Consider the following 14808-nt stretch of genomic DNA (forward strand, 5'->3'; position numbering starts at 1 on the left):
TAAAATTAAGACTATGTGGGCATGAATTAGTCAGACTTAAGTAAGTGATTACTTTACGTAACCATCTAGTTTCAAGAATACAGTTTTTCCTGGTAATTACTGTGAAAAGTAAATATCTGGGGAGACTTTGTTGGAACTACAACCCTTCGATAAATTAATAAATTTTTGAACTAGGCAAACTAGCAAATTTATAGGTACTCTGGGGGCACCCCTTTTATAAATCTGTAATTCTTAATGGAAATAATTTAGGAAAGACTCTTTGCTGCTTGTGTGTGCACATGTATATGTGTGTATGTGTAAAATAAAATTGGTTTTAACCTTTCAAAAATGAAGATTTTATGTGACTAAGTGAGAGAAAGATGACAATGACAGCAAATGGGGTAAAATGTTAAGAACAGGTGAATCTAGGTAGAGAATATGTGGTATCCTTTATACTTGCAATATGTCTGTAAATAGAGTTTTACTTTTTTTCAAGCAAAATTTTTTTTAATTAAGGAACATAAGTGAGAAAAAGTTTTGGAAATAAATACAGGGGGGAAAACTCATAGCACACACACACACACCCATATATGTATATTCAGATGTATGTGTGTGTGTGTGTGTGTGTGTGTGTGAACCACTTTGCTATAGAGCAGAGACTAACGCAGCACTGAAAATAACTATACTTCAATAAAAAAACACTAATAAAATTTTATTAAGATTGCTTATGCTTTGGCCAAGCCTTCTTTGGAAGTTGCTGGGCATGAAGGTGTGGATATGGCTGTAGGAAAATGAACGATATTATTGTATCTATAGCTACTGTCAATTAACATTGACAACTTTTCAATCAGGCCCTGATTCCTAAGGCTTTTCTAGGCATCAGCTTTAACACTAACTTTGGTTAGAAGATGTCTGGCAGCTATTTCTGTTAAGAGAAGTAGGGTTTACATGTATTCCCCATCCCAGTCCCCCCTCCCACCTCCCTCTCCACCCGATTCCTCTGGGTCTTCCCAGTGCACCAGGCCCGAGCACTTGTCTCATGTACCCAACCTGGGCTGGTTATTTCAATGTATAACAAAAACTACTGTAATGATGTAAAGTAATTAGCCTCCAACTAATAAAAATAAAAAAAAAAATTAAAAAAAAAAAAAAGAGAAGTAGGGTTAAGAGGAAAAGGTAATTAACCTACCATGGATTAGGTACCTATGAATGTTAATCCCATAAAATTACTATCACAATTTTGAGGAGTCAACATTATTACTCCATGTTATAGACTCAGAAGCAGAGGCACAGAGGGAAGAGTTTTTTGTGTCTGGATTCAGACGTAAGCTCGTTTCGTTCACCCTACACCATGCTGTTCCATTGTGCATGAGGGAAACCAGTATAACCAGAAAGATAAGCAAGGGAGTCAGATGACTTACCTCAGTCACCTGCCAGTCTGACTGTCACATGCACATCTGTGGGTAACCATTTCCCTACAGCCTTAGCTCAATGAATGTGTTCAATAAGAACAAAACAGGGCATCAGAGAACACTTGGAGAAATGAACAATGGGACTCAACAGGTTATAGTGAAGTTTCCCAAATACACTGCAGGAGAAGTTCCAGAAGTATGTTAAGGAACTTGGTTGGTGAAAAATCCAAATGAGTGTTTTTAGGGGCAGGAGGGGTGTGTGTGTGTGTGTGTGTGTGTGTCTATGTGTATGTGTGTTTACTTCACCACAGAATCAAACTAAATCTTATCCATGAGTACCAAGTACATTGTCATTACTGTATCATAGGAAGCACATGAGAAGGGGAAGATATAATTCTGGAGGGCTAAGTACAGACAAGCACTTCTAACACAAAAAATCATAAAGAAAAATAAGACTAAGGAAATAAACATTTTAAATAGATCACACTTTTCACCATTTAAGAGTTCACTAGATAAAAGGACTTGCTTGGTTCCCAAATTTTACAGTATGGTTAATAAATAATATGATAATCAAAATGATATTTGCCATCACACATTTAGACAGTTTAGAATATGATAATCAATTACATCAGTATTCACTATTAGATTTAGTACTAATTATTTGAAATAAAGATGAGCTCACATACACAGAATCAATGTTCCTAAGAGAGAAAATCATTATCTTGGGGAAAATACAGACTCTTCCATTTCCCCTTGTGAAAAGAAATAAAACCAGATTGGAAACATAATACCTTTGATTAAAGATGTCAGGGAGGCAAATAAATGAGAATTTGAACCTCAATTTTCAAGAAGGGTATTTCAAATCTCATTCTGTTATTTGCTCAGTGACTTTTTGCAGCTCTATGTTTGCTAATTGAAATGAAGAAGAGAAATTTAATTGCCTTGGGATATTTCCTTGTTGTAATTATAATAAGACATACTATAAAACCAAATGATGCTATCAGGAGATACTCTTAGGCTTATTACACCTTAAAAAAGTTAAATTTTCTTGGAAGCAAGAAGATATGAGAAGTATCAATATTCCAGAATAAGATTTCTCAATGATAAATAATGAAGCCGGATAAATGGGTCTCTGCTTTCTAGCTCAGGAAGACTACCTTGTCTCAGATGCTGGCTGACTGTCTCATGTTCTGCCAACAGAACCACCCTAAACTCTCCACCTGCCCTGAGCATCTCTTGTTATAAACTTATCTGCATCTGTATCTATCTTTACTGCCACCCTAGGGCTACAAACTTTTCCAAAAAGGATTAATGCAAGATCCATTGCATAAACTTAGTGTACAGAAAGGTGTCACAAGCAGACTAACAATTCTCTGAGGGCCAGCTGCACCTTCTTGTATCCCCTGAGTTTGGCCACGTAGGAAGTATTTAGTTTGTGCTACACTTACAGGTAGAAAGAAACTCACTTGAGTATGACTTAATATTCTCTTTGGCCACCAGATGTCAGTGCATAGTAAAGAATGTTAAAAACACCACTGCTTGTTTCTGGCTAGCGAGGCTGTTTTGGTGAGTTAGTTTCCAGAGTGAAACCAGGGCAGATAAATTCAGAGATAGTCCATAGGGAGAAGATATGAGACTTGCTGGGTTTTCTACACTCTAGTTACTGATATTATGTCCTAACATGTGGGAAAAGTTCTCCACTTTTTAAAAAAGGTGTGTAAAAGTCTGTTGATGCTTTTTAAAAGTAAAATAAACACTAATAAATGCATGTTAATTTGGAGCTCTGGTGGCTCAGAAGGTAAAGCATCCGTCTACAATGCGGGAGACCTGGGTTGGATCCCTGGGTCAGAAAGATCCCCTGGAGAAGGAAATGGAAACCCACTCCAGTACTATTGCCTGGAAAATCCCATGGATGGAGGAACCTGGTAGGCTACAGTCCATGGGGTCGCAAAGAGTTGGACATGACTTCACTTTCATTTTCACTTAAACCTAAATAGCTTAAACTAAATTAGAAAAATCCTAGATGTTGTAGAATTTGGATTAAAAATGTTCAAAATATATATCCATAAATTACTAGGCATTTAATAGTCATATTGGTGGGACTGTAAATTAAAAGCCATGAAAAAAAAAAAAAGAAATCAATGCAAGAAAGTTATATTATGTAAAAAATCAAATATCCCACAAAGGGCTGAAAGTTCTCAAGATGTCCCAATTGGAATTGTAAAAATGTTTGTTTGTTTGTTTGAATAATTAAATCTTACACTAATTCTTTGGATATATGAAAATAAGAAGTATGGTTCTCAAGGTCTATGGATTAGGCTCCTTCAACATGGTTCAGATACATACACTTCTTCCCATTTCTGTTCCCACAATATACTGGCATGCATAAACTCTCACTCTAATCACTCTCATACACTCAGCTTTGCCCTTTTCAAATCCATTCTCCACTTTGCTGACAAAGGGATATATAAAAACACAAATCTGACCAGGTATCCTTCTGCTTAGATCACCAGCCACTCCCTAATGCCTCCAGTTTGAAGCCCAGCCCCCTGCATGGCCTACAGGGCTCCAGAAGCTTCCTCCAGCTCCCTGATTTAGCCAGATTTCTCCCTGGGCTCCAGAAGCATATAGCTTACACATACTTTACCCATCATGCCTCTGCATGCAAGGATGTTCTTTCTGTCTGAGAAACCCTCTCATTCACATTCATCATGTTCACTCCTGCTCATGCACCACCTCTTCCGGGAATTCTCGAATTTCACTCTTCCTAATCCCATCTCTGTCACACACTCAGGTTAGGCGCCTACTATGCATGTAGGTGCACGTGATATGGCAGCATTTAACACTGCAGCAGCTACAGCTGTTCAGTAAGCATTTCTGCTTTACACCTTTACGACTGCTCTTAGCTCTCCTATACCAAAACCTTATTCCAAGGCCTAGAGTTGCTATCTCAGTAACGTAAGGTCACAAATCCTTAGTTACTTACAGGGTTTGAAGTAGTAGTCAGATACCTGAATCCAAGTTCTGAGCTCTTACCAAAATCCTAGGCTACTTCCAATGGCCATTAAGTGAGAATCGCCTCATAGGAATATAGTAGAGGGCATTTTTAAGTATTAAGTACTTAATAAAAGCATTAAAAATTAACACATATAACTGCACAGACATTAAGCCTTCAAAAATATTGGCATGAACTCAGAGAAGCAGAAAATTGCTGAGCTTGCCTGCCCTATCTTATTAGTACCTGAATTAGAAATCTGAAATTGCTTTCCAAAAGCTAAACGGTCATGCTTACTGGCTTTTGTTTTTATGCATTTGGCCTTCACCTTGCTAATTGCTTTAGAACATGAGCTACATCTTGCACTTTCCTGCCTGTGTGTTTATAGTGTGCTGATGGGTCCTCTCTTCTTCTCTCTCCACCCTCACTTTCACATAAAGAAATGCACAGAAAAGTTTTTATCTTCTTAGGCCAACATGAGGGTTCCCAGATTTCAGTAGGAATGACTGTACAGGACATCAGAGAAGGAGAGGAGGCCTGGGGTAAGCCTTTCTGATAAATAACTATGTTGATTTCCACAGCAAAAGGGAGAGTTAGAACTGGGAAGGGACTGAACAAGAAACTCGGTAAAATGTCTTCTTCACGTGGCCTCCCTACTTGCCTGATGTTGTAGAAATCATGAAGCAATAAAACCCTTTAAGAATCCCTGAACCAGCCATAATTTTGGTTCACGAGTTCTTAAGGGGCCCATACCTGCCCGGGAGTAGCCACCTGGGCATAGTAATAATAGTAAGAAATAATTATTTCCTATTCCAAAAGACGAAGAGTGATATTTGGAGAAGGGGGTCAACAGAGAAACTCTACTTCTTCAGATTCCTTCAACACAGATCTCTGAGGTTAGGTATGTGGGCCTCTGGCTTAAGTGATCTAATAACCCTCCAGCTCTCCACTGGAGCTATATTCCAACACTGGATCCCAAACCCAAATTCAGGGTTGCTATTACTATCAGGCACCCAGAAACCTCTTCTCCCTGTCCCAGAAATGAGCTGAGGTCCTGAAATGACTGCTGCCACCTGGAATCCTGCTGCTTCACCTCTTTCTTTGGACTAGATATTCTGGAATATGAGCACACCCTCTGAGACCAGCACACAGTTGAAGTCACTCTAGGAAGTGAACACTGGAGCATGGAGATGCTCCCTGGGAGTGATAATTCTCTCCCATTCAGTCCCTTCACCATGTCCGATTACATTCTCTTGCCACCCTCATCCACCTGTAATATAGGTGTCACATCATTTCTCACTTTCACATTCCAACATTTCCATTCACTGAACAACAGATCAGTGAGAAAACTGAAACTAGATCAAGAAAAGAAAATATATTTAAATAGAAGGAGAAAAAAAAAAAGAAAACATGAGAAAGTAGATGGGAGGTATGAAAAATTAGTTAGAAATACAAGTGACAACTCACATAGAGTAGGTATGTCATGATGACATTTCAGCTCAATGTGGTTGTGACCAGACTGTCCTACTTCTCAGGCACAGATTTAAATCTTGCCAGGGAGAAGTAATACAATGAAAAGGAAAATATATCTAATACTATTCAATGCCTTCCTCCCTTCAAAGTTGAAGAAGTCAAGAACTAGAAAATAAGAGTGTAAACAAAGCTTCCATGAATGCAGGGTCCCCCGAGACCCTCAGACATAGTGGACATATGAGGACATAGAGGAAAGATAGGAGCAGATGACAAGGCTGGAAGACGTAAGAGCCAGTAAGCGGCAAGTAGATTAGAATCCACTCCTTAACACCAAGCAAAAAAAAAAAAAAAGTGAAATATGGGAATATGGTTAATTATGGTAGTCAACTTTATTTCATTTTCTTTTTTGGTTATAGAATACAGTTTTCTATAGGCTGAGGGGACTGAACAAGTGCAGAAGAAGAAACTGAACATGAAAGAAAAATAGAATGACTAATGAAGCAAATTCCCAAGTGAAATGGGAGAAGAAAGAGCAAAAACATAACTGGAACATTTAAGATGAGAGGAATTTGAAATTAAGATTAGAGGAATTGTCTGGTTTAAAAGAAAATAAAAGAGAAATAGCTATTGATTATAAAGACTAGGTCATGAATGGTGTGAAATTCCATATTTCTAAAGCATCTTTATCTATAAAAGAAAGTTTCAAAAAAATAAGACATGGTACATTCTCTTTTAAGGAAATTCTGTAGGAATAACTTTTCATTCCCCTCTCTCCCATTCTTGAAAGTTTTCTAGTAGTCAGCATTGACATTATAACATGATTTACTTCTGAGCAGTCATTACATTTTTCTAAGCTCTTTCCAGTATCCCCTAGTAGATAGTTTCACTAGATAAAATTAACTACCTCAAACTGTCGCATTTTAAATAGAGGCTGATATTTCCACTGATTAGCAATCATTTTACTTTTTGCTGTTGTATCATTAGAGACTGTCTTAACAGTCTCAAGTTGTTAAAATACCGGGTGTTTTACTTCAGTCTTTTAATAAATCACTACAGCAACTATTCATGCAGACAGGATAATAGCACCAGAAAATCGATCACCAATCATTGAGTCCTAATTACAATTACCCAGGTAAAAATCAATCCTATAATTTTAGATGAAGGCAAAAATACTAATTTTTCCCTTGTACTTAATTAACTAAGAAACTCAAAGCCACTTCTGCATCCTACCTCTCGAAAAACTGTTTGACACAATGATGACTATTATTATGAAATGGACTTCAACATCAGGAGATGACTGAAAATGTATTTTCTATTTATATGGTTCCTTTTACTTCAGAATCTCAAAGTTGTTTGACTTTTTCAAATTCCTATTACATTGGCAAGCATTAAACCAAGCATCAGGCAGGAATGTTACCAGAAAAGTAAATCACAGGAAGTCTGAGTGAGTTTCTCATCCAATGTAATATCAATTTGTTTAATATCTGAGAATAGCATTTAGAATTCAAGACAGATGCCTGTGAATTCTAAATCAATTTCAAGCCAATATGCCTGGGAAATAAAAAATGCTAAAGCATTCATTATGTAAATATGGAATAGAAATGTGTAATTCTGTTACAAAGTAAAGAGCAACAGAACACTATTTTTAGTTAGAAAATTTCAAATATCGTTAAGTGCTATCCAGATTTTCTGGTGTAGCATTACACCAGTAGTAGCATTATTACTTTTGAGAAGATACCAAAATTAATTGCATTTATTAAATAACAGTTTTTAGGGATCCACACCAAATGGAATTATTATCTAATTCTACCGCTAATTGAGACAGTTTCACATGTTGATTTTTGTCAACATCTGATAAGCAAAATTTTAGACATTAAATAATGCTTTATGCAATTTACATAGCTTGAGAACAAATACCCATTTAATAATGGAATATTACTTCGTTAATATACTTAGCTAATAGAATATACAATTACTTAGTTAACATATACTTAATGTAAAAATAAACCATCTAGTTAATATGTATAATGATATATAAAGCTAATCAAATATAATTAGTGAATTAGTTAATATGCCATTTTTTATTTGAAAAAATAACTTCAATTATTATATTCATGTGTTAATTTCCCAAAGCCTTACTTGTCCAGCATGAGAAGATGCGACCCTATTAGAACAGGTGGGAAGTACACCAACATATTTTACTAATAGATTTTCCCCATACGGCCTTAAGTTTTTATCTTCTGAGTCTAAAGGTATAATACCCAGTGATGCCTCAACTGTTAAATTCTCTGTGGCTAAAGGCTCCTTTTAATGAAAATCATCGAGACAGAAAGAGAACGGGAAGCTGCAGGCATCACGCTCTTGGGAAGAAGGCAGCAGCAGCTGAAGAGTCTGGACTGTCCTTCAAGAGAGTCCTCTGTATGTGCACGGCTACATTATTACCAGGTCCTCACTTAGGTTTTACTGTTTACTTTTTTATTATAAAATAAACTATGATTATAGTGCAATTGATCAAAATCTAAATAATCTACCTATTCTTAATTTTAAAAAGCACCATTTCCAGAAAAAGAAAGCATCATTTCATGAAATAATTTTGTATTTGACATTGTTATTTTCTATTCTGTTTAACTGATGAGGCATTTTTATTCTAATGTACTCACTAAAATTTAATATGGCATGATAATGTGTTAATATCTAAGTGCATGACCTACTCACTTTTGTTTCCTTAAATCATGGGTTCATCCATTCCTATTCCAGAAAAACAAACCAACAAAAAACCCTTATCATCACTCTATCAAGTTCCAAAAAGACATCCTCTTAGAATTTTTATAGGGACTGTATGAATCTTACAAAAATTGATAGGGTCAATAGTTTTTCCTACCTAGGACCCTGACATCTTTTACCAAAAAGGAAAACTTATTCCTTGTAAAGGGTTCCCTAGAGGCTCTGATGGTAAAGAATCTGCCTGCAATGTGGGATACCTAGGTTCTACCCCTGGATCAGGAAGATCCCCTGAAGAAGGGAATGACAACCCACTACAGTATTCTCGCCTGGAAAACTTCATGGCCAGAGGAGCCTGGCAGGCTACCATCCATGGGGTCACAGAGTCGGACACAACTAAGCAACTTTCACTCACTCATTCACCCCTTAGTAGAGTAATACAATTTCCTCTCTTATGTCCTCTACATCTGTATCAGGATTATTTCCAGCATCTACAAATAAATAAAATTAAGTATTAAAATAATAATTTTTAAAATTATTTTGTAGATTAAGTAAAATAAAAGTATTGTTTTTACTGTTCATTTTGTAAACAGGATCTCTTTTCCATTATTCCATTTTTTTTTTTTACAGTATGGATATCCAGTAACTTCTATACATTTATTTTAAAATTGAAAAACTTATTGAAGTGTCTTATTAGTTCTAATGAATTTTATGTTGTCTCCTAAACCTTTGTGAATACACTACATATTAAGGCCCAATTTCTGGTAAATACTTGAAATTTATTACAATTAATCCTTATAAAATACTTTGGAAATAATATATAGTCTGAGTTCAGTATGTATATATATTTCTTTGACTAACTGAAAAAAATAAGGGAAAGAGGAGAGCCACCTGTGAAAACAGGGAAGAATTATCTGGGCATATGTGCGTGTGCAGTGACCCAGTCGTTTCTCTTTGCCACCCCAGGGACTGCAGACTCCTCTCTCCATGGGATTCTCCAGGCAAGAACACTGGAATGGGTAGCATTTCCCTTCTCCAGGGGATCTTCCATACCCAGGGATCAAACCTGGGTCTCCTACATTTCAGGAGGATTCTTTACTGAGCCACTAGGGAAGTTCTTATCTGTATACTAAGTGTTATAATTATCTCTCCTTTATATCATCCATTTCCATGCCTTTAACAATCATTTCCTCCTGGTCCTCTTTTCTAACAGGCCAAAAATTCATGTCTACACATCCAAGAGCAAAATCATCAGTTTTTTCCACAGCTGTTAAGTAACTGATTTTTCTCCTGTGAATTTCTATTACATGGTATTTTATCATTTAGAGTCTTAGTTCATTCTTTGTCCTTTTTCTCCTCTACAGGAAAACATAACTCTTAAAAGCAGATGCTAATTATTTATAAATGTCTGTAGCTCACAACACATATAGGCTCTCACTGAACATGGGATGAACTCAACTGAATTCCAACTTCTCACAGATGGGCTATATCCTGACCCAGAAGTGGTGAGAGCTGTTAGCCTGGACTGTTGATGACAGGCATCCTTCCAGCTTATTTTGTTGCCTCAAATATACCCAGGCTCACTGAGCCCTCCTTCCACTGCTTCCCTCACTGGGACAAACCCCTAGAAACAGCAGGTTCAGAATATGAGTCATTCATGGGACTAGCAGAGGTGCCACCTGGGGTGGGGTGAGGCAGCGCTGATGCAAGGAAGACCAGGATCCTGGATAGGATGAGAGGGCAATGAGTCTGATCGCCAGGGGCTGAAAAATCAAGAAATTGAGAGCAATCCTTTACTCAGACACAACACCTACACTGCCTAGGACATTTGCCTCTTCAATAATGAAGTGCTGTGTGCTTAGTCGCTCAGTCGTGTCTGACTCTCTGGGACCCTTTGGACTGTAGCCTGCTGGGTTCTTCCCCCAGGGGATCTTCCTGACCTGACCCAGGGATCAAATCTGCACGTCTCCTGCACTGCAGGCGGATTCTTTACTCACTGAACTATAGGGGAAACCCTTAATAATGAAGATAAACTTGCAAATTATAAACTATCCTTACTATAACAGTGAGGAAACTTACAGTATTCAGGGTTTCTGCTTGAATACGATCAGGTTCTTAAATATAGTTGCCAGTTCCTTCAAAGACCAGTACTAGGTTCTACCAAGATGTCAGATGCCTAGTAACAGTGACATATTATGTAGTTTATCTTACTATCAGAAGCCTCCAAAAGAGGTAAATCAATGTATACTATCTTGGTATTCTTCATCCCTAATACATTTTCTCGGTGAAAGCACACCCCCCTCTGGACACATGACCCAGATGCTTACATCAAACTCGTTCAGAGCCGCGGCCAGCTCCCCGATGCCCGTGTGGCCTTTGGCTTCGTCGGTGGGAGAGGTAGCTTGAGCAGCGTTGGAGATGCCGGCAATGGCCTCCTGGACTTGTTTGAACACGTAGTCTCGGTTAGCTCTGGTGGCAGCCACGTCCGGGTGGCGGAGGAAAGCTTGGGAGGCCGTGTACAGCATGGTGGCGTTCTTCTTCAGAGCTCCTCGGGCGGCGGCCATCTCATCTCGACAGTGAGGGTCTTTTAGCTCCTGTGTGTGCGAAACACAGATGTGAGGCTTGCCGTCAAAGTATCTGCAACAGCTTAGAGTCACAGGCTTCTGGGACCACATCAATTTTATTTGTATTCAGTTAATGCTTTATTTGTTTATAAGATGCTGTGTAATGACTATATTATATGTGGTATTGGTATGTCATTAAATCTAATTCATATTGATGAATACAAAGGTAAAAAAGTAGAACTGTAAGACATGAGTTTGAGCAAACTCCAGGAGATGGTGAAGGACAGGGACGCCTAGTGTACTGCAGTCCATGGAGTCACAAAGGGTTGGTCACGACTTAGCAACTGAACAACAATATAAAATAAAATACTTGTAGTCTCCAAATTCCAAGTCGAGTTGCTCATTTCATGACATATATTATTTAAGTTACCAATCTAAAATGATAACATAAAACAATTTTGTGCCTGGGAAACTCCATATGACCCAGCAATCCCACTACTGGGCATACACCCTGAGAAAACTGCAATTCTAAAAGACATGTATACTCCAACATTCACTGCAGCACTATTTACAATAGCAAGGGCATGAAAGCAACCTAGATGCCCATCGACAGATGAACGGATAAAGAAATTGTGGTAGATTTATACAATGGAATATTACTCAGCCATTAAAAGGAACAAATTTGAGTCAGTTTTAATGAGGTGGATAAAACTTGAGCCTCTTATACAGGCTGAAGGAAATCAGGAAGAGAAAAACAAGTATTCTATATTAATGCATATATATGGAATTTAGAAAAACGCTACTGATGAACTTAGTTGAAAATGGTCTTGTGGACACAGCGGGGGAAGGTGAGGGTGGGATGACCTGAGAGAGTAGTATTGACATATATATACTATCATGTGTTAAATAGATAGTGGGAAGTTACTAAATAACAAAGGGTGCCCAGCCTGACGCTCTGTGATGACCTAGAGGGGTGGAATGGGGAGAAGGGGAGAGAGGAAGAGGATATATATATATATGTATATATATATGCATATATATATATGCTGTCAAAATAGTACCCACTGGGAAGTTTCTTTATTTTTCTTTAGTTTTCTTTAGTTTCTTTATTTTCAGCTTTAAAGAGTATTACAATTATATTATAATATGTAATAAGATTATATCATGATTATGTATGATTCACATTGTTGAACAGCATAAGCCAACACAAAATTGTAATTTAATCCACCAATTAAAAGTAAATAAAGTTTTTTAAAAATGCAATATGAATTTAAGAATTACATGTCAATGTAGGAAAACAACTGAAAAAGAAATATTTTTTCTACATATATTTTAGAAACCATCTCCTCTCTCTAGCTGTCAAAAATTTGTACATACTGCTCTTCCCATGTGAAATATCTGAGCTTCCCTGTTCCAGCCTATCCTTTCCCTTGATGGGGCCCATCTCCTGAAAACCCAATCTCCATCCAACTCTGTAAGTTACCTCTCCTTCTAGCTGCTCCCATAAGGCCCTCCTCCCTCCAATCATTAAAATGCATCATGGTTTACTGCATTTACATAAGCATATGTCTTTCTCCTAAACTGTATATCTAATGAGAGCAAAGAGCCCTAGCTTTCTTGTTCAGTGGTTCTTCAGTCGATAGCACAATGTCTGGCTCATAAAAATGCATCCAATAAATAGTGCTGCAAGAATGGAAAAACTGAGCCACCAACAAAGTAAGTGGCTTGTGTCGATCAGTTAGTTATCAGCAGATGGAAAACCCAAACTTCAATCTCCTGACACTGTGCCTGCCTCCATAATCAATTACAATTACAAATATGGGAAATCAAACTCGTCTGATTTTGCTTACTGCATCACTGGCACTTCATTATCATTTTCAGAATGGGGTTCAGTTTTTTTTTAAAAACTGCTTTAAAAAAATTAAAAAAAAAAATAAAAAACCGCTTTTGATGGCAGATCTATCATTTGAGTTGAGGAAATAATAAAAAAAATAGATCACAGATGATTTGCTTTCTAAGTTTTGGATGTCAAAATAGTATCACTGGGTAGACTCTTTATTTTCAGCTTTAGAGAGTATTGTTAAGAAAATGTTCACAGTATTTTTGGAAATATTAAAGGCAGTACTGTTCTCTCAGAGCCATGTAAGACTGCCAGCTGAGCATCTCTGGGAGAAAATTTCTCTAGTTTCAAAATGTATCATTAGAGGGTGTTTGAACCACTGGGGTTATATCCCTATTTGCTCAGTTGGTACATGAAAGATGGATGACCTGGAAACAGTAAATTGCATCCTTTCTTATTTTCGGTCAAAATAATTCTGAGACAAGCACATTATATTTGATATTTAGGATTGGTAAGACAAACTGACAATAAGAAGTAAACAACCAGACTTCCCTGATGGCCCAGTGGAAAGGAATCTGCCTGCGAATGCAGGGGCCATGAGTTCGATCCCCCATCCAGGAAGATCCCACATGATGTGGGGCAACTGAGCCCACGTGCCACTACTTCTGAGCTTGTGTGCCACAACTACTGAAGCCCACGTATCCCAGAGCTGCACGCTGCAACTACGAGGCCCCGGGATGCAACTGCCAAAGCCCATGGGCCTAGAGCCTGTGCTCTGCAACGGGAGAAGTCACCGGAGTGAGAAGCCTGTGAGCTGCAGCAAAGAGTGGCCCCTGCTCACAATGAGAGAAAGCCCCCAAGCTGCAACAGACACTCAAATAATTAAAAATAATGAAATAAATAAATTTATTTCAAAAAAGCAGTAAACAATTGAGCCGTCTATCTCCTTCTGCTTAGGCACTAATAGATCCATGCCAGTCAACGGAATTTCTAAACTGAGATAACTTATTTTTAGCCCTAAAGCTCAACAAAGATAAATAGGGAACCAGTATGTGAGGGAATCCTTTACACTGGACAATCTAGGCAGTGCCATTGGAAGTTATCAAGGGTCTTAATTAACTTCCAGAACACCTGGCCAGAAGTTTTATATTCCATTCTGGGATATCTATACTAATAAGAAAATCTAAATATGAAAGTGAGAAATACAGGTTAGGAAATTCTTTCCATAAAGATATTTTTAGAAACATTTTTAACCACATTGAAGAAAATTGTAAACAATGTAAATGCTGAGTTATGAAGAATTGGTTAAGTAAACTACTGAAGTTCTCATTTGATGGACTCGTTGTGAAGTGAAAGTGTTAGTTGTTCATTCATGTCTGATTCTTTGTGACCCCATGAACTGTAGCCCACCAGGCTCCTCTGTCTAGGGATTTCTCTAAGCAAGGATACTGGAGTAGGTAGCCATTCCCTTCTCCACAGGATCGTCCCAACCCAGGGATTGAACCCATATCTCCTGTATTGCAGGCAGATTATTTACCATCTAGCCACCAAGGAAGTCCCTGGACTCTTTATGTGGATATTAAAAGAAGTTTCCATAAAATAATAAAATGGGTAATATAAATAAAAAGGAGACTACAACATGAATGCTTATATGTATAGCATGAATATAAATGTTAAAATATGAAGATAAGCAACTGAAAGGCAATCTACCAAAATATAAGTACCACGTTTTTGTGGCTGATAGATGGCTATGTGCCTTTTTTTCCCTTCTTTTCTAAATTTTCTTGAGTTTGAAATAGGTACTAGTTAAAATGATGTTAATGA

The 14808-nt window shown here is 37.6% G+C and overlaps 1 protein-coding gene across 9 annotated transcripts in view; it reads right to left on the minus strand.

The window, feature by feature from the left end:
* CTNNA2 (catenin alpha 2) overlaps positions 1 to 14808 on the minus strand; it is a 1320632-nt gene that overhangs the window by 846867 nt on the left and 458957 nt on the right. For all 9 annotated transcript variants that reach the window (XM_070479775.1, XM_070479805.1, XM_070479797.1 and 6 more), the window contains exon 6: positions 10908 to 11174. In XM_070479775.1, the coding sequence (XP_070335876.1) occupies positions 10908 to 11174 (267 nt within the window). The remainder of the gene's footprint in view (positions 1 to 10907; positions 11175 to 14808) is intronic.

Source organism: Odocoileus virginianus, chromosome 2 (assembly GCF_023699985.2).
Source record: "Odocoileus virginianus isolate 20LAN1187 ecotype Illinois chromosome 2, Ovbor_1.2, whole genome shotgun sequence".
NCBI lineage: Eukaryota > Metazoa > Chordata > Mammalia > Artiodactyla > Cervidae > Odocoileus > Odocoileus virginianus.